Source organism: Prionailurus viverrinus, chromosome C1 (genome assembly GCF_022837055.1).
Source record: "Prionailurus viverrinus isolate Anna chromosome C1, UM_Priviv_1.0, whole genome shotgun sequence".
Taxonomy (NCBI): Eukaryota; Metazoa; Chordata; class Mammalia; order Carnivora; family Felidae; genus Prionailurus; species Prionailurus viverrinus.
Genome location: NC_062568.1, coordinates 179343482 through 179370966, shown reverse-complemented (window position 1 = coordinate 179370966; position 27485 = coordinate 179343482). Strand labels below are relative to the sequence as shown.

At 49.6% G+C, this 27485-nt stretch overlaps 2 protein-coding genes and 1 pseudogene across 5 annotated transcripts in view; 1 reads left to right on the top strand and 2 right to left on the bottom strand.

Annotated features, from left to right (window-relative positions):
• The window catches only part of RNF220 (ring finger protein 220), a 224732-nt gene extending 219990 nt beyond the window's left edge, over nucleotides 1-4742 (top strand). For all 3 annotated transcript variants that reach the window (XM_047873550.1, XM_047873549.1, XM_047873548.1), the window contains 3 exons: nucleotides 2607-2715; nucleotides 2863-2937; nucleotides 3683-4742. In XM_047873550.1, coding sequence (XP_047729506.1) covers nucleotides 2607-2715; nucleotides 2863-2937; nucleotides 3683-3754 — 256 coding nt within the window. In that variant the 3' untranslated portion in view covers nucleotides 3755-4742. The remainder of the gene's footprint in view (nucleotides 1-2606; nucleotides 2716-2862; nucleotides 2938-3682) is intronic.
• On the bottom strand, nucleotides 1316-27485 carry TMEM53 (transmembrane protein 53). 2 transcript variants are annotated; one of them, XM_047873553.1, is made up of 3 exons: nucleotides 27353-27485; nucleotides 11965-12086; nucleotides 1316-7730 (listed from the first exon to the last, which is right to left on the bottom strand). In XM_047873553.1, exons 1-3 carry the CDS (start codon nucleotides 27411-27413, stop codon nucleotides 7077-7079), a joined length of 837 nt encoding a protein of 278 aa, XP_047729509.1. In that variant the 5' UTR covers nucleotides 27414-27485; the 3' UTR covers nucleotides 1316-7076. The 2 variants fall into 2 exon arrangements, with proteins under 2 accessions (XP_047729509.1, XP_047729507.1); XM_047873551.1 differs by lacking the exons at nucleotides 11965-12086; nucleotides 27353-27485 and adding an exon at nucleotides 11577-11905.
• On the bottom strand, nucleotides 21048-22963 carry LOC125173890 (tigger transposable element-derived protein 1-like; annotated as a pseudogene).

Sequence of the window (27485 nt, the reverse complement as noted above, 5' to 3'; positions counted from 1 at the left end):
GGAGCTTTTGGATATAAAGGGGGAGATGGCTTCATTCTCTCTTGGCCCCATCCTGTTTGCTTTCTATATCTAACTCCTCTGATTTGGGGTTTGAGAGTGCTCAGCTCTGGGGTAGCCCTGTGCCCCCAACTCCAGGCCTTTGTTTCCCAATTTTCAAAATAACTACATAGGACTAGGCAAATGCCCAGCATGGTCGTTGGGAGAGAAAGAGAGCACAGCTACCCATCCTTGTCTCCTTGTCAAGAATTTACCAGCAGATGGGGTGGCACATATGGCATTGGGCAAAATGCCAGGGGAAGAGCCAGCTGTGCTGGTGATAGTAAGGGTGGAGGGGGTGGTGAAGGCTTCCAGATCTGGAAAGTTGAATGGACACTTCCAGAGAATCAGCCAATGCCAGAGGAAATGGAGTCAAGCCCTTTGCAGCTTCCCTGGAGAGACGTAGGGCAGAGAGGGAGTCACAGACCTATGGATAATAGATCTAGGGCATCTCTGGTATAGGGACACAGCCATCGAGAAGTCATATTCTGTGTTTCTGCTAAGAAATTCGAATTCAAATTCTGTGTTTCTGCCCTAAGAGAGAAAGGTCAGAGATCAAAGTTTGTTGTTGCCCATGGAATGTTACCCACCATCCTCCCTGTGCCCCCCAGTAGCACTTATGCCCAGCAGGGAAAGACCACCTGTAAGCTTTCAGGCTTTCTGAACCGATGATCTGCTCCAAGCTAGCAGGACAGGTCACCCTAGGAGAACATCTCTGCCACACTGCACCACACTTACAATTCCCCCTCAGTCCGCTCTTTCTCCTGATTGAATACATCTTGTAGCCTCAGCTCTTCAGCTCTTACCCTGTCACAGCCCTCCTCCAACACCCCCAGCAACTTCCCATTGCCTGTGAGATAAACTTCACTTTCTGATTGTGCCTCTGAAGTCTTTTCTGATAGAATCTCCTTGCCCACTTTAGCATTGTCTACTTACCCACAGGTGAGCCTTAAACAGCCACGTGGGTCTCTTGGGCCTCTTAGCCTGTGTTCCTACTGGTCCCTAGACCTGGAGACCCAGCTCCTCCTGGGTATTTCCAGTGTTGTAATGTTAGTCATGTAGTTCTTGGTTGATCACAGCATCTGTCTTTGGGGTTTGAATCCCACCTCCCCCATTCTGTGTGAACCATAAGCAAGCTATTTAATGTTCCTTTGCTGCTTTAGTTTCTTCATATGTAAAATGGGAATATTCGAATCTCCTCATGGGGTTTTGTGAGGTGTAAATAAAATAATAATTTTCAGTCCCTCAGTACAGGCTCTGGCATTTAGTAAGCACTTAATAAATGTTGGCTCTTTTATTTGCATTACCACCATTGTTATTCCCTAACGCCCATCTCTAGTAGCGTCTTCTCCAAGAAGCATTCTTCTCCCTCGGTGAGCTCCTCTGGGTTCTGTCCACTTGTTTTAGGAGGGGTAGGAGGGATCAGTCCTCAGGATAGTCCTAGCTATTCACTAGCTAGTTCAGTACTGCAGCCCAGTCTTCAAGAAGTTACAGGGGACCTTCACGGGCAGGACTTGAACAGCAGGCGAGGACTCTCAGGCCATCTGATGTGCCTGCCCAGGAAGAAACAACAAGGAGCCCTTGAGGTAGGCAGGCCTGTGGCCCAGGACTGGATTCTGTGGGACTCACGCAGTCCCCACATCTCTGACTGTTCCAGGAGTGAGACTGGCTTTTCGGTCAACAAACATTTACTCATACTCACGTGCCTGCCAGGGGGCTGATGTTCGTAGTCAGTATTGGTGGCATGGGCAGCTTGCCCTTGGAAAACTACGCCTCGTACAGGAGACAAGGACGTTTGCAGTTGTGTTGCTGTGGTGGAGTCCGGTGCAGGGTGCTAGAGAGTACAGAAGAGCAGCCACCAGCAGTGGTGCTGTCAGGAGGATTGGAAAAGGCTTCTGGTGAGTTAGGAGGTAGGGTGGCCCAGAGGAGGCAGAAAGTGCCGCAGGAAGCCAAGGGAGTGAAAAATGGTGGAGCGTGTGGAGAGGCTTTATAGTTTGGTGTGGATAGAGCATCAAGTGTGGCACAGTGCTGAAGGATGCAGGCTGGGGCTAGACCAAGGAATCCCCGGTCTCAGTTTATGAGGAGTTTAGTAGAGCTTTATTCTGAGGGAAACATTGAGATGTTAGAAGTAGAAACAGTCAAATTTGCAAAATTCTAGGTGCTGGGAGAATGGAATGAGGAGTCTGGAGGCAGAGGGGCCATTCAGGTCAGTGGAGGGATCGTAGGAGAAATGAGGGCCTGGACTAGTGGTAGCGGTGGAGAGACTACAGATGCTAGGAGCTAGATGACAGATTGTGGGCGCCGAGGGTGACTGGGAAGCAATGGTTTGAGAATGGTTCCTACGTATCTGGTTTGGAAATTGACCAGGATGGAGGTGGAAGAACAAGGAGGATGAGGAGTTCAATTCCAGAAGATGGAGTTTACAAATAGAGAATATGGGCAGGTGGGGGGTGGGGATATCCGGGAGACATTTATATATGCAGTTCTAGAATTTAAGGGCGGTGTGGGCTGGAGGTTCAGATTAGAGATGTCAGCCGGCTGCCTGCCCAACCATGCTGTCCTCTTCACAGAATCACCGAAGATTCAGCTGTGACCACGTTTGAGGCCCTGAAGGCTCGGGTCAGGGAACTTGAACGGCAGCTATCCCGTGGGGACCGTTACAAATGCCTCATCTGTATGGTGAGAGAAAGGGAACCTGGGATGCCTTTGGTCAGGCTTCAGTGCCCTCTGGGGGTTGGAAAGGGCCTCTGCACTGTGATCTGAGCTCTTTAGAGGGTAGACCAGCCTCAGAGTGACCCCCCCCTTCTCTGCCCACCTCCTCCCTAGGACTCATACTCGATGCCCCTAACGTCCATCCAGTGTTGGCATGTGCACTGCGAGGAGTGCTGGCTGCGGACCCTGGTGAGGTGGCATGGGGGTTGGGGAGTGGGTGGCTACTTCCGGTGCTACCCACATGTCCATGCTTATGCTTGAGCCTGCTTGAGGGGAGGGAGGTGCAAGGGCAGGGGAGAGCACGAGCATCAAACACAGCAGCGGGAAACCAGGATGTTCACCCCCCCCAAAACTCCCCCCATTCTTGTCTCCACCACCAGCTTTATTAAATTCTCTCCCTCCATGGGTTCACTGCCTGCTCTGCCCACCCCCAAGGCCCACTGTATCACACGTATTGGTGTGATCCCAGGTCAGGAGGAGGCTGGGTGTGGATAAGCAGGACTAGGGCCTCAGCCCCTCCCCCTGCCATTACTAAGCTCCTTCTGCTCCTGCCCCTGTTCTTCGCTCAGGAGCAGCCATTAAAATGTCGCCCGGAGACAGCAATAAAAGGCCCGGACGTGGGCTCTGTGTCCTGATCAAAGGCCGCATGTAATCTTGTTAGGGCCGAGGCAGCCACAGCTGGACCCAGCCTTGTTCTCATTACCGGGGCTCCCGCTGCGGGGCTGGCCAGGCGGTTTGATCCTGGAGTCCCCCCAACACAGGAGTATGCCTGCCTGCTTGCAGAGGCTGCCCATGCATCCCCAGCCTGGGCTGACAGGACCAAGGTGCCAGCATACAACTGGTGCAGGGGGACATGGCTGTGGGCCCAGGTGCTCTCATGAGCAAGTATGCAGCATAGTGTGCATAACCAGAGCCCTCCCTGTTCTCCCTGCAGGGTGCCAAGAAGCTCTGCCCTCAGTGCAACACCATCACAGCGCCCGGAGACCTGCGGAGAATCTACTTGTGAGCTAGCCACCCCCAGCAGGCCTTGCCTGGAGCAGCCCCACCTGCCCGCCTCTGTGACGTGACCCTCCCCCTTGTACATATTTGCACACAGGTTTCCCATGTACATACATGCGCACACACACGTGCACATTCGTGTGCGTGCACACACACACACATACACACACACATACACACACACACACACACACACACACACACACGACTCTGGAGCCAGAGTGGAGGCTGAGACCCAGGCCTTGCCTGCTGGTTCCCACCAAAACTAAGGACCATACCTGTTTGGGGTTTTGTTCCCAAGGTGGGGCAAGGAGGTGGGAGTGAGGGGGAATAGTTGGGCAAGGCTCCTGAGATACAGCCCCCGGACTGACAGACGGACAGACAGACATGCAAACACCAGACTGAAGCACATGTAATATAGACTGTGTATGTTTACAATGTTGTGTATAAATGGGACAACCCCTTGCCCCCCACTCCACCCTCACCCCTTTGGTTGTATGATTTTCTTCTTTTTTTAAGAACACCTGGAAGCAGTGCCCCCTTCAGGGCTGGCTGGGGGCTCGGCCCATCCACCTCTCAGGGTGCCTGCCTCTCTCTCCCATGGTATCCCTTCCCTCTCCCACGTGCTCGGTGTTCAGTGGTGTATATTTCTTCCCCCAGACATGGGGCACATGCCTCAAGGGACACGATCCTCTCCTTAGTCTTAGCTCCTGGGGCTCTTTATAAGGAGTTGGGGGAGAGGGGAGACACAGGAAATGGGAACCGAGCTGAAGCAGGGGCTGAGATTGGGGCTGGATGAGTATGCTCCTGGCTGCCCAGCCTTCTACCAAGAACCATTCCTGGGATTAGAACTGCTGTTCCCAGGGAAAGTGGTCTCCCCCGCCCCTCCCGTGGGCCCCACGGTGTGATGCTGTGTCTGTATATTCTATACAAAGGTACTTGTCCTTTCCCTTTGTAAACTACATTTGACATGGATTAAACCAATATAAACAGCTGCTGCCTGTGTGTATGTGTGCAGGAAGGGGTAGGTGATGGGGTGGTATGGACAGAGGCAGTTAAGGAGTTAATTCCTGGCAGCAGTGTGGGGAAGAGGACTTGGATGTCCCTGTGAAGCAGAAGCAGTGCAGGGTTGGTCCACTGGGGGTGGGGGGCCTGAAGCACTCCCATCAGGGGTGGGGGTGGAGCTGGGGACCTGGACTCCTGACTATTGATGGGTAGGGGCTCCAGGTTAATTCCTTATTGATGCAGAATCGTCAGCTCATTAATCACAGAAGAGGTCAGAGCTTGGGGGTACAGAGGGGATGCAAGCTCTATCCCCCAATCTAGAGCAGTAGCAGCTATAAGCTTGGGTAAAGACAAGCCTCAAGCCTCTATACCTTTCTAATGCCCAGAAATGAGCCAGGGACCAAATGGAACAAGCATCTTGGTCTCTGCGACCTTTTTTCTAGTGACCAACACCCCACTATAGCTACTCCCTAGATTCTCAAATAGCTACCGTAGAAACCCCAGTTATCCAAGGTGGACCTTCATGTCAGGGAACTGAAGCTGGCCAGCTAGCACCGGAGATTGCACTCTATCAAATCATCCCCAAGGCTACCCACTGCCAGTGAGTAATCCACATCCTGGGCGCTCTGGCAGGTGCTCACAACTGCAGGTGAGTCCTTTCCTTTACACATTCTCACGCGCCAGGCCCGTCGTCCACCTTTCCAAATTCTCCACCTTAGACACCGATCTCTGGGTGCCTGCAATGCATATACTACAGAATAGGATCCAGTTGGCAGCTCCTGCCTCTTGGTTAGAGCCTGGTGAAGGCCCTGCAAAGACCCATGCCCAGCTTGATGGCATCGAGTATCCTAAATAGGAGAAACCTGGGGCCCAAGATTCCAGGGAATGTAGGTGTCCTGCCAAAGCAGGGCGGCCCCAGTAATGGCTGCTTTTGGAAGAGAGGTGGATAATGTCCAGTTCACATCGGGCTGGCTGCTTTCAGGTCTCAACTCTCCCCTCTCCTTGTCTTGGACTCAGCAGGTCCCTGATGGCTGGTTACTCTCACCCTAGGGGCCATATGCTCTCAAATAGGGGATGTTAACCCTGCACGAGGGCACGAAGCCCACTCTGCCACGGGATCCTTAAGCTTGGTCTCATGGCCCAGGCAGCACTGCCACCTGTTGGCCATGGCTAGGAATGCAACCACACAGCACCGGGATTGGTGGCAACTGTCCCAGAGGTCCCAGAGGTCCCAGAGGGCTGACAGATGCAGATTGAGCTCAGCTCTTGAGACAGAGTCCATCAGCCCTGAGAATATCAAGGGTTAGCTGCCACCCAGAACTTGGCCAGCCATCTCCTTCACTGTCAAATTATCAAAGCCCATTCCTGCCCCACCAAGTCCCTTGAATACCACAGCAAGCTCATCCAATCAACAGATATTTACTGAGTACCTACTACATGCCAGCATTGTGCAGCAGTGACTTATAGAATAAGAGATGATACAGAACTCTAAGGCTGAAGCCCTCTCTCCTGCCTGGAGATGATCCAAGTGCATCTCTCAAGAAGATGGAGTTGATTGTTTTAGTCAAATGGCCCCCAGCCCTGGTTCTGATCTTCAGGGCTACTGAGTTTGTCCCAGCTCCTGTATGGCGCTACTGTCTTCCTGTTCCCCACTCCACCTGCCTGTTACACACCTTGCAGCTTTCCTGAACCAGTGGCTTCCTGGCAATGTGACGGACCCAGGCAGGCCTGCCACCTCTGCATCCTCAGCTCCCCATCTGGCTCAGGCTCCCCGGCAGTGAGCACAGAGAAGCCTCTCTTGGTGAACTATTAAGTGGGATCTAGGCGGATGGTGCTTCATGCTGCAGGGCTTTGCCCTTCTGGGGCCTTGGGGCAGAAATCATAGCCCCTGCCCCAGCCTGACCCTCCTTTCCGGCACCTCCCACAAAGCTCACCTTCCCTTCAAGAAGTTAAAGATCAACCCTGGGGTTCATCAGCAATCCCACCCTCCCCACTTTGTTAACCCTACACAGCCTAACTGTCACAGAAATTAGCAGCCTCACTTGCACTTGTCCAAACACAGCCGCTGCAAGACTCCTACAGAGACCTATCCAGGCACTCCCACCTACCAGGATCCTGGGATAAACAGACCACCACAGTCCCTGGGGTAGAGGCTGCTAAAATTCAATGGGAATTCTCTATTTGTGGGACCACAAAGTCCCAGAGGGCTGTAAGGGAGGTGAAGCAGAAGAGGACCCCACTCGTGGATATAGGTTGTGGGGAGGTGTCAGGCATTTATTTCTGGAGTAGGGGTAAGTTGGGTGGGTGTTGGGTGGGGAAGGAGCTCAGCAGTGGACACAGCTGCGCATGAAGTTGACACAGAGGCTTGTGTAGTAAGCAGGGTAGTCGCGGAGGTGGCTGACATGTGCAGATGACACAAAGTCCACAGAGCGCACCAGGACCCGGTGTGCCAGGCGTGCCTCCACCATGCGTTCCACATCCCTGGCCAGGACCACCTCGTCGGCCCTCGAGTAGAGGTAGAGCTCAGGCCAGCGAGAGGCTGCATTGAGTAGCCTGTCATAGAAGTGGGTGTGGAAGAGGGCAGTGAGTGGAGCAAGCAGGACATGGAACAGGATTGCCACCAGGGCGAAGGCCACCAGGAGCAGCAGGCGCAGCACAGCAGGCCGGTGCTCCAGGATGGCTGCCAGGGCCCGCAGAGCCCCCACCAGGTTGCTATCACCAGGACCGCTGTCAAAGATGGTGCCCACCACACGCAGGTGGCAGAAGCGCCGATGGGTCTGCAGGAGCTCCAGCACGTATCGGTACAGCATGACACCAGCATTGCTGAAGACATGGAAGAGCAGGGGCTCCTTCTCAATCTCGTAATCAAAGAGTAGCTCAAGTAGCTTCTGGGCCAAAACACGAAGTGAAGGGATGCCCAGGGACTCGGAGAAGAAGACCATGTGCCATGGGGCTGTGTATCGGATCACGATGCAGCCCTGGGGAGAGGAGAGAGGCCTGGTCGGTCCTCAGGGATGGGGGTAGGGGTAGGGGTAGGGGAGTACCGCTAGGTCAGAGATGTCCAGAAGCTCCAAATGCCAGAGGCCCACAGGCCTAGCAGTGTCCAGGCACCAGCTCACCATTCACAGATGCGGGTGCCTTCCAGAGTGGAAGGTACACTCAAGGCCCATTTATGGAATAATCACTTCATGCTGGCCAAGGCCACTCAGCCTGGCACGGTACGTGAGGCTTGGAGCTCGCTTTGGAGATATCTAAGCTGACCAGAAGAAAGTCTCACTCTGGCCCACACCCTGTCTCCCTCCCAACCTCCCCCTTACACCCTCATCTGCTCAACTCTGATATATTTACGGCCTCACTGCTTGGCTACACCTTGCTGCAGTGACTCAGCTCAGCACTATCCCCACGCTCCCAGGCCCAAGGAGGACCATCCGACACCCCACCCCATAAAGACCCAACACAGGAGCTATAGCCTGCAGGCCCCAGTCTTGACCACCAGAGGCCACTCGTGAGCTAGACCCCGCATCGTGTCAGTCTCTGGCCACTGCCACCTTCCAGCAGGGCCTTGAGAGCAGAGTCCATACTCTCTGGCACAGGAGCCTGGCACCCAAATCTATCTGGTTCCAAGGCCCGGAATCACTCCTCCCACTCACCCTGAAATTCCAAATATAGTAAACACTGTTGTTCCTCAAATTCTAAAATCTGAGCCAAACTCTTAGGCTTCTGTACCTCGCAACGCCTGGGTCAAGTATGCCTCAAAATCTCCAGATAGATCCTCTTCTAGGTCAGTTAGAAAAGGTAGCCAAAGCCATGAGCCTGCGTCCTAATCCCCTCTCGTTGTCCTGTTCCCGAGACAAAGGGCCCTTTGTCAGGGGAATCTGTTAGGTGGGCTCTGGGGTCATACAGGTCTGGGTTCAATTCCTGGCACCACTTCTTAACAGCACGAGCAAAAAGAAGTCTCCTTCATCTTCCCAAGTCTGTGTTTCCAACTGTAAACTAGGATGACATCCATCTCACAGGGCTATGAAGATTGAATGACAAAATGCATCTCAAGTGCCCAAAACAGCACCTGGCACAAAGTAAACAGTAGCAGCAATCAGTAACGGTAGGAGTGATCATGAGAACATCATACGGCCACAGTACTTGAATGACCTATAGCTCAACGCAATGGTCGGCTGAAATAATCCTGCCATTAGCCCCCTAACTTCACCCCTCCCGCTGACTCCAATCTGACATCTGCCCCAACTCCTCCTGGCACTGTTCTTACCAAGGCACTGGCATGCCTAAGCCCTCTTCCTGAGACTCTGCAGAGGGGGTCACCAATGCCACCTGCCCCCTCAGGCTCTGGGAAACTTCACAAAGTGCTCTGTTCTGACTTCCCAGTGGGATGTGAAACGTCTTCCCCCCTATGCAACACACAGCATTGCCCACAAATGCAAACACACTCCCACATCACACCACCACACACGTGCAACTCCTAGGACTAAACAAAGCCCACCCACATCGCCATCCCACAGAGGCAGACACACGCGGCACCCACCACTCACTCACGTGCACCTACCATACCATCTGTGAGGGCACAAAAAAGCAATAGCCAGCTGTACACACCCACAAGCACCCACACCACTGGCGGGGACACACCTGCCTGCTGCACTCCCTTCAAGAGTATACACACACACACACACACACACACACACACACTCCCCTGCTGGAGGCTTCACATGCAGAACCACCTGGTGGTGCAGAAACAAACAGCAACTCCTGTGAACACGCCATCTATGAGGACACGCACGGCATGTGCCCTCCAACTGCGTGTCACCTGTGAGCACACACACAGCGCACACAACCTCCACCCCCCGTGAAGGGCATGACATGCCAAGCTTCCCCGCTCGTGGGTCTGGGCCTCACTTCGAGGCTTCCCGGGTGCCTGGCATCTCTGCTGCCAACTCCCCAATCAGATGCTCCTGGAAGTCCCTGCACATCAGATCCCAGTGTCCCCCCGACCCTCCAGCCAAGCATTTCTCCATCTCTGTGCACACTCGGCCCCAGGGCCTTGCTGAGGGTCCCTGCCTCCCTCGCCTGTATTTTCAGTCTCTTCTCTCTAGATTCCTAGCAAACCAACCTCATTAAAAAAAAAAAAAAAAAAAAAAAAAAAAAAATTCTCTGCAGTTTCATTGCGTCCCCCTCTAACTCTATCCCACCCTCTCTCTCCACCTTCCTAGACGGTCTTTGACACCTTCCCTCTCCGCTTCACCCCTTCCCACTGGCTCCCCTACACTACTCTCACGAAGGTCACCCATGTTCTCCCAAATGGTCAAACCCCATGATAACTTTTAGCGCCCATCGTACTTTCCTTCCAGCACCTTCGGGATCATGCACTCGCCCCACATTAGGTGTAGAAATTACTTAAAAATAAAATCTTAAAAAATAAAATAAGGAGCGCTTGGGTGGATCAGTCAGTTGAGTGTCCAGCTCTTGATTTCAGCTCAGATCATGATGTCAGGATCATGAGATCAAGCCCCACATGGTGCTCCATGCTCAGCATGGAGCCTGCTTAGGATTCTCTCTCTCTCTCTCTCTCTCTCTCTCTCTCTCTCTCCCTCTCCCCCTCTCCCCTACTCGTGCTCTCTCTCTCTAAAAAAGTTAATTAATTAAATAAGACCTTTAAAAAAATAAAAGAGCCTTAAGGAACAAAATAACTAGATGCCATGGGTGATCCTGGATTGGATCCTGGTTTGGGCAAATCAGCTATAAAAGACATTCTGGGGACTGCGGAAGAACCTGAATACAGACTGGAAACTAGAAGAGATAAAAACAGATTAACATGGGAAGGTGGGGATCATGATCTGAAAAAAGGCAAGATGCAAAATAGTGTAGTCAACAGATGCGGTTTAGGTGAAGAAAAGATACAGAGAAAAGCTGAAAGGATGGGCACTAACGAGCAGATAAAGGTCATCTCTGTGTGTAGATGCAGTATTTTTCTTTTCTTTTAAATAATAAAGTATTAGAAGTATGGGTTTGGAAAATCTTTTTCTCCATACCCATCCTGTCCTGACCCCCTTCCTTTCCCAGACAACCCCTCCACCAGCTTGCCAACTCAACCCACTGCCTTCCCTGGGATCTAACATCACCCCTCTGCTTAAATCCCCCCAGGACCCTCCCAGCCTGTCTCTTGACACCTGCCCTTTCTTTCATTCTCTGTTCTGGCCACGCTCACCTATTCCTATTCTTCCACCTGCCCTCAGGGATCTCAGTCCACTGGAGAAGCCAGACAAACCAGCCTGGCCCAGTGAGTGGGATTCAGAAGTAGCTAAAACTACCCACAGAGCAAGGCCATTCATAAACAGCAATGCCTGAGGACCAGCCTTGTTGGTGGGGAAGGCCTCAAGCTCAGAACTTCATGTTTCCCCCAACCCTTCTCCCATTTCAGGGCCACCATCTACTTCATGCACAGTGCAGACAAAGGTCAGTGGAGAGAGGCTGAGGCAGGGGGCAGAGGGTACTGCCTGGCCTTTCTCCCAGGAGATTCCCCACTCCTCAGCCCAGGGCTTCCAGGTGGCACCTAGGGCTGTCCGCACTGGTGTCTCCCTGCTTTGGGAGGTCCGGGCCGAGGAAGACAGGGCCAGGCCAGAAGCCAAAGATGTGAAAGGGGCTTCCAAAACATAACCCAGCCCTCCTAAGCCTCTCTCCAATTACCAGAAGCTCTATATCCAACTCTTGGGGTAGCTTAAGAAGAAGCAAGAACCTCCAGCCTGAATCACTTTTCCAAGAGGCCCTTCTACTATGGCAATGTGAAGGTCCATGGTCAACCTAAGACAGAAACTCACCTGGTCAGAAAAGGAGAAAATTCCCAGCACACTTGGCCCAGGCTTTTGCTGCCCATCAGGGCAACAACAGACTTGAGGTCTGGGCTGACTCCACAGCTGGGAGCACATCAGGGCTGGGCTGCTGTGGGGTTTGAGGAGGAGGAAGGGGAAGCAGGTCAGGGGGCTGAGGGAGACAGACCAGGCAACAGAGCCAGCAGCATCAAGAAGGGATAATCCTGCCAAAATGCCCATGACCCCAACATCTTCCTCACAGGCTGTTCTTCGTGCATTCCCAGGCCTGCCACACTGCAGCCCAGGGATGAGGGCGGCCAAGGCTGAGTTCCCCACAGAGGGCCCACAGGGGACAGCGCCCCAATGAGCTGGGTGTCCTCAAGCCTGCAGTACTCACCCTTTTGTGGTAGATGGCGCTGTACTTGGCAAGGTTCTTGTCGGTGCAGCCACCCCAGCCCAAGAGAATCACCAAAGGCTGTCGTGTCCCCACCTCCTTCCCGCCTTGGTTGGGGCTGTTCTCTGAAACACAGACACAGTGGGACTGTCAGCACCAGAGCTGTCATGTGGGGTGAGGGTGACTGGCCAGTCCGGAGCCAGCACCACTCTAGCTGTAGGCAGGGAACCAACGGGTGCCAGACCTAGGCATCCTGCCAGCCCCTGGGCCTCTGATTCCCACGGGGCTCGCTCCTCTGTCCTGCCTCAAGTGGCATTTAAGCCTCTTAGGAGGCACTACAGGGTCACTGGAAAAACCCACAAGAGGGCACCTTTCTTTAGTAACTCAAAGACATAGCCCAGGTGAGAAAAGTAAGTGAGGACTTTCTCCATGCAATTTCACCTTCTAATCCAGATGTCAGCAAATTACAAGTCATGGGCCAATTGTGACACGTGGTCTGTTTTTATATGAACCGCAGGCTAAAAATGATTGTTGTTATATTTTTAAATAGTTTAAAAAATAAAAAGAGAATCGTATTTTGTGACATATGACTTATATGAAATTCAAATTTGACTGTCCACAATAAAGTTTTATTGGAACACAGCCATACTCATTTACTTAGTGTATGTAGCTGCTTTCTTGCTAAAACAGCAGAGCTGAGTAGTTGCAACAGAGATCGTGTGGTTCACAAAGCCTAAAATACTTACTGGCCCTTTACCGAAAAAGTTTGTCAGCCCTGTTCTAATTTCCTGAGCACATGGAAGAAGAGGATTTTTTAAGTACAGTTCACGCCCAATGCGGAGCTTGAACTCACAACCTCTTGAGCTCAAGAGCTGAGCTAAGATCAAGAGTCAAACATTTAACCGACTGAGCCACCCAGGAGCCCCAGGAAGAAGAGGATCTTAAAAGGAGAAATGGCTAGGACAGCACCAACAGGGAGGTGAAGCAGACTGACTCTGAGGGCCCATGCCAATCCACCCATCCTGTCCTGCCAGAGAATAATAATCGCCAATATTTATTGAGATGTAACCCTCCTAACAACACTAGGAGGAATATTATTGCAGATGAGGAAACTGAGGCACAGAGTGCTTACGTTACTGGTCTAAGGTCACACTGGAAGCACACAGCTGGCAATTTGGCCCTTGCTCCCCATCCTAACTAAGCCACTTGAGACCTCCTGTGCCACGAGCACCACCCACAACTAGAAGCATGTCTCCTTCGGTGATATGCTAAGGCACAAAGCCAGCTGTTTCTTCTACGGCTGCTTTCAAAAAGGCCTCCCTGCAACCTTGTTGGTCAGACCTCATCTCATTCCCCCTGCCAAGCCAGCACCCACCCAGTCAGGGGGACTTTCGTGCGGGGACTGTCTGTTACTAGTTATCTGCCCTCCCAAAAGGGCCAGGGTGTGCCCTTCCAAGTATCAAGCCACTTGGCAATACTCAGCTGCCACCTCGAGATTTATGGATGCCAGCAGTGACCTGGCAACAGTAAATTTCAAGGCTAGTTAAGAGGATGGTAAATATAAATCACTAACCTTTGGACAAAAGGAAGACAACAATTTCCTGTGGAAATTAATGTGATTGAAAAGTTCAATGTGCCTGCTCTCCAGCAGTGGTGACTCTGGCCTTCAGAGATTAACTACCTGCCCCCATGGGGATCCCAGGCTGGGTCGCAACTCAGCCTGGAGCAGGAGCTGCCAGCGCCTCAGTCCCTTCTGATGCCTGCCAGCGCTCCCAGGCTCCCCTGATGCTGGCCTGACCTCTGATAAGGGAGAAGGTCCTACACCGGGCCACTCCAGAAATTCTCACCACCTTTCCCAGCCTGGTGTCCCCACCCCCTGCCAGGGCAGCTCTACGACTGCCCTGGCCCTTCTGGTGGAGAAGCCCTATCTGGGGAGGACTTGCTGGAGATGACTCCCCATGAAGCTCAGGCTACAGCAGTCTCAGGGGTAGCAATCAACAGCCACCCATTTGGATATGCCTTTGAATCTCTGAGACCCAGGAACTAGAGGTCTGAGACCTGCCCCAGGGAGGCCCCCTTACCTCTGTGCAACTGTCTGAGAATAGGCTCCCCTCCCCCAGCCTATAGCGGTCCCCTAGGCCACCACCAAGACACCAGCAAAGGGCCTTGGCATTTACCTCAAATACAGAGAGGGCAGCCCCCTGGTGGCCACACCCCCTGGTGGCCTCCTGAAGTTAAGGCCAGCCCCCACCAGTGGCACTGGTGCATTCCCAGTTGGACAAGGTTCAAACAGCCTCTCCTGGGCCTCTGACCTGCCCCCTCCCAAAGCTGGATGTGAAACTCCATTCTGTTCCACCAGGTTTTACAGGTTCCCTTGGCTTCACCAACTCAGGTAGGGATGACCCTTCCCCTAGATAGGCATTTCCATGAAGAAACTCTCAGAATACGGACACCCTGAACACACTGCCTACTGCCAGAGCCCAGCCTTTCCGTACTACTCCTAATGGGAGGCAACTGGCCCCTCCACTCAAGCCAGGCCCTCGAGGCTGTCCCTGAGCCACAGGTGCCCTTCCTGTCTGCAGGCATGCCCACTCCCCCAACACAATCTCCTCCTGTGACCCATTCCTAACTGGAGCCTTCACCCTGACCTCCTCCCACCAGAGCCATGCTGCCCCTTCTGATTCTATATTTCAAGCGCTACAACCCAGAGAGGTCCAAGGTGCTTTGGCAACATGGCTGAGAGTGACGGAGACTGGGAAAGATCTCCCGAAGGAAGACACATTTGTTGTGCTGGCCCTGAGGCCCATTAGGAGCTGCCGGGTGGAGAGAGGGCATGAGGCTTTGGAGATGCTGCAGTTGGTCTGAGGCCCAGCAAGCAGTCCTGGGGGGTTGGGGGGGGGGGAGGTCTAGAAGCCTGGGTGAGGAGAAGCAGTGGTTGGGAGAGCTGCCTGGAGCAGGTCTGGGGGCCCAATCCTGCAAGGCCTTTCAAGCCATGCACACGAGTTGGGATTTTATTCCATAGCAGTAGAGAACAAATGATGATCCTGGAATTAGGGAAGTGGCACAATCCAATCCGTATTAATAACTCGCACAATTATATAATGTCTATCTCTCCCTTTAGCTGGCAGGCTCTGTGAAGGGGGGCACTGAGTGTGTCGTGTTTATCCCCACATCCCCCAGTGCCCAGCCCTGTAGCTGGCCCATTCAGGCACTCGGGAGACACGTGCTGGAATGAACATGTGGCTGCAAAGTGAAGGATGGATCCAAGGAGAAAGAGCTGGCATTCTTCTTGTTACCCATTGCCCTTTCCAGAGTAATAAAAGTAATTGTTATGGCTATTGTTATTTATTGCCACATCCAGATCATGATTCCTCCATCCTCCTATAAAAGCCCCTGTTCCTTTTATGCTCATTCCACTGGCCGTATCACCCTCTCCCCGCCGTGGCTGCTGCCCCCAGGGCCAAGACTCAAGCACTGGCTCCATCTCTCATTTATACTCCAGGACTTCCCATGACCCTGCAGAGGCAATCAAATCCACCTGGTTCCTAAACCATCACAGACCTCTCTGAATTCCACATCTCCCTCCAGCTCCTACCTCCCCCTCTTTCCCATCACAAAGAAAAACAATAATGATAACAGGAAAAGAGCATTATATGTCAAGCACTCTCTAAGCACTTTATTACCAACTCATTTAATCTTTACAACAATCCCATGAACAATGTACTGTTACTATTCTCATTTTACTGATGGAAAACTAAGCCACAAAGATAATAAATGACTTGCTCAGGGTTACACAATAATCAGTGAAACTAGAATCCAAACCCAAGTGGTCTAGAGACCAGCTTGTCACCACTATCCCAGCCCGCACCCTGGGTAACAAAATCCAAGCCCCCAGTCTGTTTGTCTGTCTGTATTTATTTATTTGGCTCTTTATGTTTGAGGGCACACAAGCAGGGAAGGGGCAGAGAAAGGGGGACAGAGGATCCAAAGCGGGCTCGGCGCTGACAGCAGTAAGCCTGATGTGGGGCTTGAACTCACAAACCGCGAGATCATGACCTGAGCCAAAGTCAGACGGTCAACTGACTGAGCCACACAGGTGACCCCCAATCCCCTAGCATTAACCAAATCTCTATTACCTCAGGTCCAAACGTGTACACTTAGCTCCCTCTGTACATCAACAGATCCAATGCTGACCTCTTCCACCTGCTTCTCCTCAGGGACTGGCTACCCCAACCAGAACCCCAACATATGGGGCTTCATTTGGTCCTGCAATCATCCTAGGAGTAAGTTACTAATGTCCCCATTTTACAGATGGGAAAACTAAAACACAGAAGAGCAAGTCCCTCTCCCCAAGAACATGCAGCCAAGAAGTGGCAGTCAATGTCCATCTCTCTGGACCACCATGCCACCCTGCCCCACCCCGCTCCAGGACCTTGCACATGCTCCTCATTCCCCAGCCCAGGATGCTGATGCTCCACGTTCATGCTTTGCTAATGCCCACTCCACTTGCTGAGTCAGCTCACTGATTGCTTCCAGGAAGTCTCCCTTGATGTCTTCCTCAACCCCTTTTCATCCTCCACCCCAAATCACCAGACTGGTTAGATGCCCCTCTTCTGTTCTGTCACAGCACCTGTCATCACCATGCCACCACACTTATCACACTGCATGGGCAGTGCCCATTAGGAACAGACAGAAGGCTGCTGTAACGTGCAAGGCAAGAGATGGCAGAGGCGTGAACCAGAACAGTGGAAGCCAGGTGGGAGGGCAGAGGGAAATGACAGGGACAAGAGCAATTTTGGAACATGTATCAAAAGTCTCAAAAACATTCAATCTTTGACATAGCAACTCCACTTCTAAGAAAGTGTTTAATCATATGAAAATACTCAATAATACCTTAATAAAATCAGAAACATTAACGTAGGAGCTAAAACTATAGAAAACAGAGGAGTCAATTTTTGTGGCCTTGCGCTGCAATGGTTTCTCGGACATGTACAAAAGTACAAGGAATAAAAGAAAAAAAATAGATAAATTGGGACTTCATCCAAATTAAAAACATGTGTACTTCAAAGGGCACTATCAAAGAAGTGAAAATAACAAGGGATGCTTGGGTGGCCCAGTCGGTTAAGCATCTGACTCTTGATTTCGGCTCAGGTCATAATCTCACAGTTCATGAATTCAGCTCCACAGCGGGCTCTGCGCTGACAGTGCAGGGCCTGCTTGGGATTCTCTCTCCCTCTCTCACTGCCCCACCCCTACTCACTCTCACTCTCTCAAGAAATAATAAATCAACATTTTTAAGTGAAAATCAAAGCCCCAGAATGGGAGAAAATATTTGCAAATCATATATCTGATAGGGGACTTGTATCCGGCATATACAAGAAAACTCTTACAACTCAACAATAAAAAGACAACCCAATTAAGATGGGCAAAGGATTTGCAGGGTGCCTGTGTGGCTCAATCGGTTAAGCAACCGACTCTTGATTTCAGCTCAGGTCACGATCTCACAGTTGTTAAGATCAAGTCCCCTGTCTGGCTCCCCACTGGGCGTGGAGTCTGCTTAAGATTCTCTCTCCCTCTCCCTCTGCCCCTGCCCCACTCATATATGCATGCACGTGTGCACATTCTCCCTCTCTCTTTCTCTCTCTCTCAAGGTAAATAATTAAATAATTTGGTATATCCATACAATGAAATACTATTCAATCATAAAAAGCAATGAAGTATTGATACAGGCTACAAGTCACGGATGAACCTTGAAAATATATGCTAAGTCAAAGAAGCCAGACATGAAAGACTATATATTGTATGATTCCATTTATATGAAATGTCCAGAATAGGTAAATCCATAGAGAAGTAAATTAGTAGTTGCCAGGAGCTAAAGGAAGGGGGGGATGAGGAGGGACTACTAATAGGTATAGGGTGTCTTTTGAGGTGATGAAAATGTTCTGGAGTTAGTGGTGATGGCTGCACAATTCTGTGAATATACTCAAACCCAATGAATTGTACATCTTCACAGGGTGAGTTTTATGGTATGTGAATTATATCTCAATAATGCTATTATTTTTAAAAATTAATAGTAATAGGGATGCCTGACTGGCTCAGTTAGTAGACCATGCAATTCTTGATCTTAAGGTTGTAAGTTTGAGCCTCACATTGGGTGTAGAGATTACTTGAAACAAAATTTTTTTTAATTAATAGTACATTAAGTGAAAAAGCAAGTTGAAAAGCAGCATATACAACAGAATACACACACACACACACACACACATATTTATGCATAGAAAAAAACACATCAAGGGGCGCCTGGGTGGCTCAATTGGTTAAGTGACCAACTTCAGCTCAGGTCATGATCTCATGGTTCAGGAGTTTGAGCCCTGTGTCAGGCTCTGTGCTGACAGCTCAGAGCCTGGAGCCTGCTTCAGATTCTTTGTCTCCTCTCTCTGCCCCTCCCCAGCTCACGCTCGCTAGCACTCTCTCTCTCTCTCTCCCTCTCAAAAAATAAATAAATATTTAAAAATTTTTTAAAGAAAACAGAAAAAACACATCAAATATTAATAGCAATTATTTCTGGGATTAGAGGCAACTGGTTTTTCCTGATATTTTTTACCCATTTTCTAAAATCAGTATGTATCACTTTTGCAATGAGAGTTAAAATGTTACTTTAGCCCAGGGGCCCCTGGGTGGTTCAGTCAGTTAAGCATCTCTGACTTCAGCTCAGGTCATGATCTCACGGTTTGTGGGCTCAAGCCCCACATCAGGCTCTGGTCTGCTTCAAATTCTGTCTCCCTCTCTCTCTGTCCCTCCCCTGCTTGTGCTCTCTCTCTCAAAAATAAATAAATGACCACTAAAAAAATGTTACTTTAGCCTCTTGGCAAAGGCAGAAGTATTCTTTTCAACGCTGGCACTTCTTGAGCACCCACAAAACAATTTAACCTCACAGGCTCCCTCCTCTAGAACTCAACAAAACAACACTGACACCAATAATACAAGAATTACAAATATATATATTGTACAACAGTCCAAGTGATAAAATTAAAGCATAAATTAGATTGTGTCTATCCCAGGGGCATGTGGAGAAGACAAAGGAAAGGCTGATGAGGCACAAGGGTCTGTGACACAATACGTGCTTTTTCTCTGTAAGCCAGAATCAAAAGGCAAAGAACCTGTTTTCTTTTTAAAATGCAAAGAACAAAAGATCCTCAGTTTCTTCTGCTTCCCCAGAAATACCTTCTAAATTCTCACAGTCCTGATATATTTTTTTAAGGAAACCATACCCCAACATGAGACTCGAACTCATGATCCCAAGATCAAGAATCACATAACAGGGGTGCCTGGGTGGCTCAGTCAGTTAAGCATCGAACTCTTGATTTCGGCTCAAGTCATGATCTCACGGTTTGTGGGATCAAGGCCCACATAGGGCTCTGCACTGACAGCTCAGAGCCTGCTTGAGAGTCTCTCTTGCTTCCTCTGCCCCCTCCCACTTGCATGTGTTCTCTCTCTCCAAAAAAAAATAATAATAATTAATTTTTAAAAAAAGAGTACTTTACTATATAAAATCATATCTGAATTCAAGAGAGAAAGACAAACCAAGAAACAAACTCTTAACTATAGAGAACAAACCGATGGTTGCCAGAGGGGAGGTGGCTGGGGGGATGGGGGAACTAGGTGATGGGGATTAAGGAGGGCACATGTCCTGATGAGCACCAGGTGTTGTATGGAATTGCTGAATCACTATATTGTACACCTGAAACTAATATAACACTGTATGTTAACTAACTAGAATTAAAATAAAAACTTTAAAAAAATAAAAATAAAACCTTATCTGCGTTCAAATCTGTGGCTCTGCCACAAATAACTGTGAAACAGACCTTCAGCAAGTTCTCTAAACTTCAATTTCCTTATCTGTGAAATGGGGCTAATAATACAAAGATTAAATATAATAATGACGATAGAGGGCTTAGCATGGTAGCTGGCACAAAGAAAGAGTTCAATAAATCAAAGATACTATCCCTTCACGAGGAGCACATGCTTACTGTAGAAAAGGAGAAACTGAATATCTAATAAAAATGGAATCAGTTTTGTAACCTGCTTTCTTCCATTTAGCAATATATTGTGAACATCTCTCCCTGTCAGTTTATATTTTTCTACACCACTCTTTTTAGTGGCTACAGAGCGACTGTAGAATATTTCATAATTTGTGGTGAACAATCTCCCATTATTGGACATGATATTTCCAATTCTTGCTGTTATAAAAAGACTTTATTGGACACCTCTTTCTTTGTGTGTGTGTGTCCTTAATTGTTTTCTAGAAATGGAACTGTATTCAAACAACACTTACTAATGGCAACTGAAATCTGCATGCACTAGCTCAGGAGTGGAGCTCCAGAGTTGAAAGCTGGGATAACTTGGGTAAGATACTTGAGTTCCCCCAGGTTTCTTCTGTTCCTCATTTGTAAATCGGCGTAAGAGCGCCCCCTGCTTCACAAGGTGGTTGTGATTAATAAAATCATGAGAAGTGCTCCTGGCAGGCCTGGCATGTGAGCAGGACATGGTCAACAGTTGTAAGTACAACAGCAACCCTGGAGACCTCAGAGAAGGGAAGCCTGTAAAGGGCCCACCAGGTCTGGAGTTCAAATCCAGAGCCTAGCACAGCACCTGGTACAGAGCAGACAAATTAGAAAGGGTTTTTATTAATGTGTGAAAGAGACTATGATTCAAAAAATATAGGCATACCTTGGAGATATTGCAGGCTCATTTCCAGACAACCCCAATAAAGCAAATGTCACAATTAAGTGAGTCAAGTGAATTTTTTGGTTTCTCAGTCCATGCAAAAGTTGTGTTTATACTATACTGTAGTCTAGTAAGTGTGCACTAACATTATGTCTAAAAAAAAACAATGTGCATACCTTAATTTAAAAATACTTTATTGCTGGGGCACCTGGCTGGCTCAGGTGTAGAGCATGTGACCCTTGATCTCAGGGTCGTGGGTTCGAGCCCCACACTGGGGGTACAGGTTACTTTTAAAAAATAAATAAAATCTTTAAGAATACATTATTGCTAAAAAATGCTAACCATCATCTGAAATCTGAGCTTTCAGTGAATCATAATCTTTTCGATGGTGCAGGGTCTTGCCTCAGAGTTGATGGCTGCTGACTGGTCAGGGTGGTGGTTGCTGAAGGCTGAGGTGGCTGTGGCAATTTCCTAAAATAAGACAAGGAAGTTTGCTGCATCTGTTGATGCTTCCTTTCACGAAAGATTTCTCTGTAGCATGCAATGCTGTTTGATGGCATTTTACCCCACAAGAGAACTTCTTTCAGAATTGAAGCCAATCCTCTCATCCCCTGACACTGCTTTACCAACTCAGTTTATGTGATATCCTAAATCCTTTGTTGTCATTTCAACAATCTTCACAGTATCTTCACCAGGAGGAGATTCCATCCCAAGAAACCACTTTCTTTGCTCTTCCATAACAAGCAACTCCTCATCTGTTCAGGTTTTATCAGTGAGATTGCAGCCATTCAGTCACACCTTCAGGCTCCACTTGTAATTCTAGTTCTCTTGCTCTTTCTACCCCATGTGCAGTTACTTCCTCCACTGAAGTCTTGAACCCCTCAAAGTCATCCATGAGGGTTGGAATCAACGTCTTCCAAAGTCCTGTTAATGTTGCTATTTTGACCTCTTCCCACGAATCACAAATATTCTTAATGGAATCTAGAATGGTGAATCCTTTCTAGAAGATTTTCAATTTACTTTGCCCAGATCCATCAGAGGAATTGCTGTCTGTGGCAACTATAAACTTACTAACTGCATTTCTTAAATAATGGTATGTGAAAGTTGAAATTACTCCTTGATCTATGAGCTACAGAATAGATGTTGTGTTATCAAGTCATGAAAACAATATCAATCTCATTGTACATCTCCATCAGAGCTCTTGGGTAACCAGGTACATTGTCAATGAGCAGTAATATTTTGAAAAGAATCTTTTTTTCTGAGCAGCAGGTCTCTACAGTGAGCTTAGACTATCAGTAAACCATGTTGTAAACAGATGTGCTGTCATCCAGGCTTTGTTGAATTTACAAAGCACAGGAAGAGTAGACTCATCACAATTCTTAAGGGTCCTAGAATTTTTGGAATGGTAAATGAGCATTGGCTTCAACCTAAAGTCACCGGCCGCCTTAGCCTCCAACAAAAGTCAGCCTGTCCTTGGAAGCTTTGAGGCTAGGCACTGACTTCTCTGTAGCTATGGGAGTCCAAAATGGTATCTTCTTCCAATATAAGGCTGTTTCATCTACCTTGAAAATCTGTTGTTTAGTGTAGCCACCTTCATTAATTATCTTAGCCAAGTCGTCTGGATGACTTTGCTGTGGCTTCTACATCAGTACTTGCTGCTTCCCCTTACACTTTGATGTTATGGAGATGGATTCTTTCCTCAAACCTCATGAACCTGCCTCTGCTAGCTTCAAACTTTTCTTCTGCAGCTTTCTCACCTCTCTCAGCCTTCACAGAATTGAAGAGAGTTAGTATCTTGCTCTGGATTAGGCTTTGGCTTAAGGGAGCGCTGTGGCTGGTTTAATCTTCTATTCAGACCACTCAAACTTTCTCTGTATCCACAAAAAGGCTGTTTTCTTATCATTCGTGTGCTCACTGGAGTAGCGCGTTTCATTTCCTTCAAGAACTTTTCCTTTGCATTCATAACTTGGTTGTTTGGCTTATGCCAAACAGAGTGTTCGGCCTATCCCAGCTTTCCACATTGTCCTTCCTTAATAAGCTTAATAATTTCTAGCTTTTGATTTAAAGTGAGAGTCTTGTAACTCTTCCTTTCACTTGAACACTTAGAGGCCACTGTAGGGTTATTAACTGGCCTAATTTCAATAATGTGTCTCAGGGAATAAGGAGGCCCAAAGGGAAGGAGAGAGAAGGTGGAATGGTGGTCAGTAGAGCAGTTGAACACACACAACATTCATCTTACATAGGTGGGGTCTGTGGAGCCCCAAAACAATTACAATAGTAACATCAAAGATCACTGATCACAGATCACCAAAAATATATATAATAATGATGAAAATTTTGAAATATTATGAGAATTGGGGCACCCGGGTGGCTCAGTCAGTTAAGCGTTTGACTTCAGCTCAGGTCATGATCTCGTGGTGTGTGGGTTCAAGCCCCGTGTCAGGCTCTGTGCTGACAGCGCAGAGCCTGGAGCCTGCTTCGAATTCTGTGTCTCCCCCTCTCTCTGTCCCTCCCCTGCTCACACTCTGTATCTCTGTCTCTCAATAATAAATAAACATTTAAAAATTTTTTTGAAATATTATGGGAATTGCCAAAATGCAACACAGACACGAAGTGAGCAAATGCTGTTGGCAAAATGGAACCCAGAGACTTGCTTGATGCAAGGTTGCCACAAACCTTCAATCTGTAAAAAAAAAAAAAACCCACATCTGCGAAGGGTAATAAAGCAAAGCAATAATAAATAAGACAGGGTATGTCTGTAAATAAACTCCCCTGTTCAAAAAAAAAAAAAAAAATGCCTTTAGGAGGCCCACAGGCAAGGAGAGGATCAAGTCCCAATTGTCTTCACCTGGGCCCCCGAGGCCTCTCTGGTGTGACAGCTCAGGCCACCTCAGGCCTCTCCAGCGCCCTTACTTCCGCACTCCCTTTGCTCACCATCGGCTCTGTGAAGCTTTCGGTCACCTTGGGCCACTGTTCTCCAGGAAGCCACCTCAATGCCTGGAGCCCACCATGGTGTTCAAAACCACTCCGGACTGTTTCCCAGGGCCAGTGAAAGCTTCCTGAGGGTTAATTGGCCATTTTTGGGACCCACTTTTTTTTTTTTTTTTTTTTTTTGCTAGTGCTGACACTAGCAGGTTCACAGTAAAGCCTAGGCTTACAATACACCCGTCACTTCCCCTCTCTGTGACCTCCAAAGGCCTTCCTTGTACTCTAAGATGAGCCCTTGTCCAGACCCTGTGAACCAATCATTTCTGAAAATGTTTACTGGACATGAGAGCAATATAGTGCTCCCAACAAGCCGAGGGGGGGCCCTGGGGCAGGACTTGGCTGACCATTCTCTGGCTGGGAGGAGGGGCAGCATAGCCTCGGCCTGGAATGTCAGAGCATCTCTGGCTCAGGCCCACAGAGCTGCCAAGTGACTCCATTCAGCCTAGTTGGCACCTCGTCCTTGCCAGCCCCTAACAACAGTGAGCAAAACCGTCAAAAGCACTATGACAGGGATCCCTGCTATGAGAACCAGAGAACAGAACCTTCTCCAAGGAAATGAGATAGGAGCAGAGTATTAGGAGGGGGAGGAGATCACTGGTCAGAGAACCAGGATGCAGGGAGACACCAGGGCAAGGGAGCAGCTTCAGCAAAGGACCGGGCGGACTATCCTCCCAGCATGGGCAACCACAGACACTGGCTGGTGGGATTCCCGGCAGAAGGATCCTGGGCTGCCCAGCCTGGGCTCTGAACAACTGCAGGTGTGCAGCTGCCTTCTAGCTAACTGATATGCCAGTAGCAGCTGCTCGCCTGTCACTCACCGCAGTGCCAGGCACTGCAGTTTTGATGTTTAAATACAGGGAAAAGATATTCTGGAAACCAAATATAACTGTCCTATACACTTCTCCACCATTAAACAATAAATGCAAAAGAAAGACAATCTCCAGGATCCCCACAGAGTATCCCTGTGTGAAGCCATGTCGGCCTGGAAAGAGCTCTCTGCAGACAGATTCAGGGGATCATGGTGCTGTGACCTCCTTCTGCGGTCCCACAATCCAGCTCAGCTCTAGGGCACGCACTCTAAGAGGGAAAGGCATGATGAACTGAAGCCAATCCAGAGGGGCCATCAGAAGGAGGAGGTTCTTAGGACCACATCAGAGGAGTGACAGCTGAAAGCCCTACAGGTATTTCTCTAGGAGAAGAGAGATGTGAGGAAGGCATGAGCTGACCTCTTTTTTTTTTTTAAGTGTTTATTTTTGAGAGAGAGAGGGAAAGAGAGAGAGAGAGCGCCTGAGTGGGGCAGGGTCAGAGAGAGAGGGGGACAGAGGATTTGAAGCAGGCCCTGCACCGACAGCAGAGAGCCTGATGTGGGGCTCAAACTCACAAACCATGAGATCATGACCTGAGCCAAAGTCGGATGCTCAATCGATTAAGCCACCCAAGCAACCCCTGAGCTGACCTCTTGAAGACAGAGGAAGAGAGACTACCTTGCTGTGTTGTACCCACCGCGACTCTCTAGCCCTGCAGTTATCACATCATTGTGAAACCACCTGCTTATAAACCCTCACTCCTCCCCCAAACCACAGCTCCCTGAATGGAGCCTGTGCCTGAGTCACTTCTGAGGCACCAATAACTAACCCGTGGCCAGGACACAACAAATGCTGAACTGAAAGCAGAAATGACAGGAAGGCCTGTTGTGGCTCAAGAAAGGGAAGTGCTTTCTAACAATCCCAGTTACCTACAGCAGTCCAGGATGTTTGAGAGGAAGCATCCTATCAGGGAAGGGTCTTGGAGCAACAGAACACCCTCACGCTAGTAGAAGGACGCAGTACTAAATGGCCCCCTAGGACCCGGCTTCCTCAAGCAGTGAGGGGAGCCACACATAGAGGAAACACACAGACATGCCAGCCACACACACCCAGTCCCTATCTTGTAAACCCTCACAATTTCATGGTGCAGGCGCTATTACAATTCCCATTTTACAGTGGAGGAATCTGAGGCCAAGGAAGGCTCAGTCACTTGCCAAAGCCATAGAACCAGCAGGAGGTAGAAGTGAACTGTGAACCAAGACCAGCAGGCTGCCCACCTGGGCTGAGGGAGAACACCTGCCCTACCACGGCAGCTCTACCCCTTCTCGTGGCTGGTGGCTCTCCAAGGGCAATAATATTAACTGGCTTCACCTCCCCCTGATGCCAACACCTTTCAAAAGCATTTTTACATCTGTAAGCTCAAGAGCCCTATGCCAACATACCCAGCTTTAAGGAAATACATCTGGTCTAGAGCCATCTGTCCTGTGGGAGCCTAGCGGCTGCCCTCTCCTCCTAGACCCCAACCAAGTAAAACAGATGCTATAGGAGGGGATGGGAAGGCTCTCCTGAAGGAGAGCAACATCTGAGCTAAGCCTTCAATGATGAAACGGACAAGGACAAGGGAGGGGTGGTGTGGGGCAGCAGAGGGGAAAGGGCATTCCAGACAGAGGAAACAGCAGAAGCAAAGGCAGAGAAGCAAGAAGTGTGTGGAGAATCACAAGCAGTTTGTGTTGCCAGAACATAAAACTTAAATTGAACAGTGGAAGGACACAGTGATCTAAGTGATAAGCAGGGGCTGATAAACTACGAAGGACTTTGAATGCCACGTTAAGGAACCTGGACTTGATTTATCCTGAGGGCAATAAGGAGCCACTGAAGGGTTCTAGGCAGACCAGTGATAAAAGCAAACCTCTACATTAAGAAAGATCACTGTGGTAACCATACAAGAGGCTGAGCTGCTGGCAGTGAGGAAAGGCCATGTGAACTAATGCAGGGAGAGACATGCTGGGCTCAGTACTTCAAGCCTCCTCTCTTAAAATTCCCAATCGAGGCCAGACTTTCCATTCTCTGGGCCCCCAATTCAACTCTCGCTGCAAGGATCCAGGCCTGCTCTACAGGCTACTCATTTTGTGGAGCCTCCCACACACCACTCTTTAATGATATGACTCTAGGGAGGAGTAATGCTAATCACTATACTTACTTCATGCCAGACACTATGCTGGGTCCTTTACACAAATTACCTCAGTTGTGTAACCAACAGCCCTGGGAGGGAGGTTACTATCGGTAGCCTCGTTTTGTACATGAAGAAACTGCCAAAGGTCACCCAACTACTAAAGGGAGGATCTGAACCGACTTCTACCTGACAGCAGAGACTGCTCGGTTAGCCACTGTGAAGGACAGTGGGAGGGATGAGTCCTGTGTCCCGGGCTTCTGCAAGGACCCCCGGGGAAAACAGTGGGTGGAAAATAATGGGTGGGTCCTCCAGCCACAACCACCGAAGAGAGGCTGGAAGTGGGAAGCCTGACCCCAAACAAACGAATCAGGACAACCCCTGTCCTAGGTAGCTCTCAGCTGCGAGAGAAAAGAGGGCACAGACCGGAGATCTCCAACTAAAAAGACAGAAAAATCCCTCAACAAAGCCCAGGCCGCAGGGAAGGGGCGGGGCTCGGACCCGGAGACGACTCCGGGGGCGGGGATTGTACAGGGGCGGGGCTCTGTGGGCCCGACAAAGTCTAGGACCTGCGGGACCCCGTGAGGGGGCGGGTCGCGAGAGGGCGGGGCCGCGAGAGGGGAGGAGCCACAGCTATGCTTGCGACCCACAGACTCGCTCGGTTACCTCCCCACGATTGGACCCAACCGTCGTTCCATACCCTGGCTCCAGCAGGGCTGATCCGGGATCTCGATGGTGTAGTCCAGCTCAGACGAGGCCATGGTGAAGGCGCCAGCACTCAGCACGGGCCTCCGCCGGAACTCCCGCTCGCGCGCCCGCGCCTCACCCGCAGC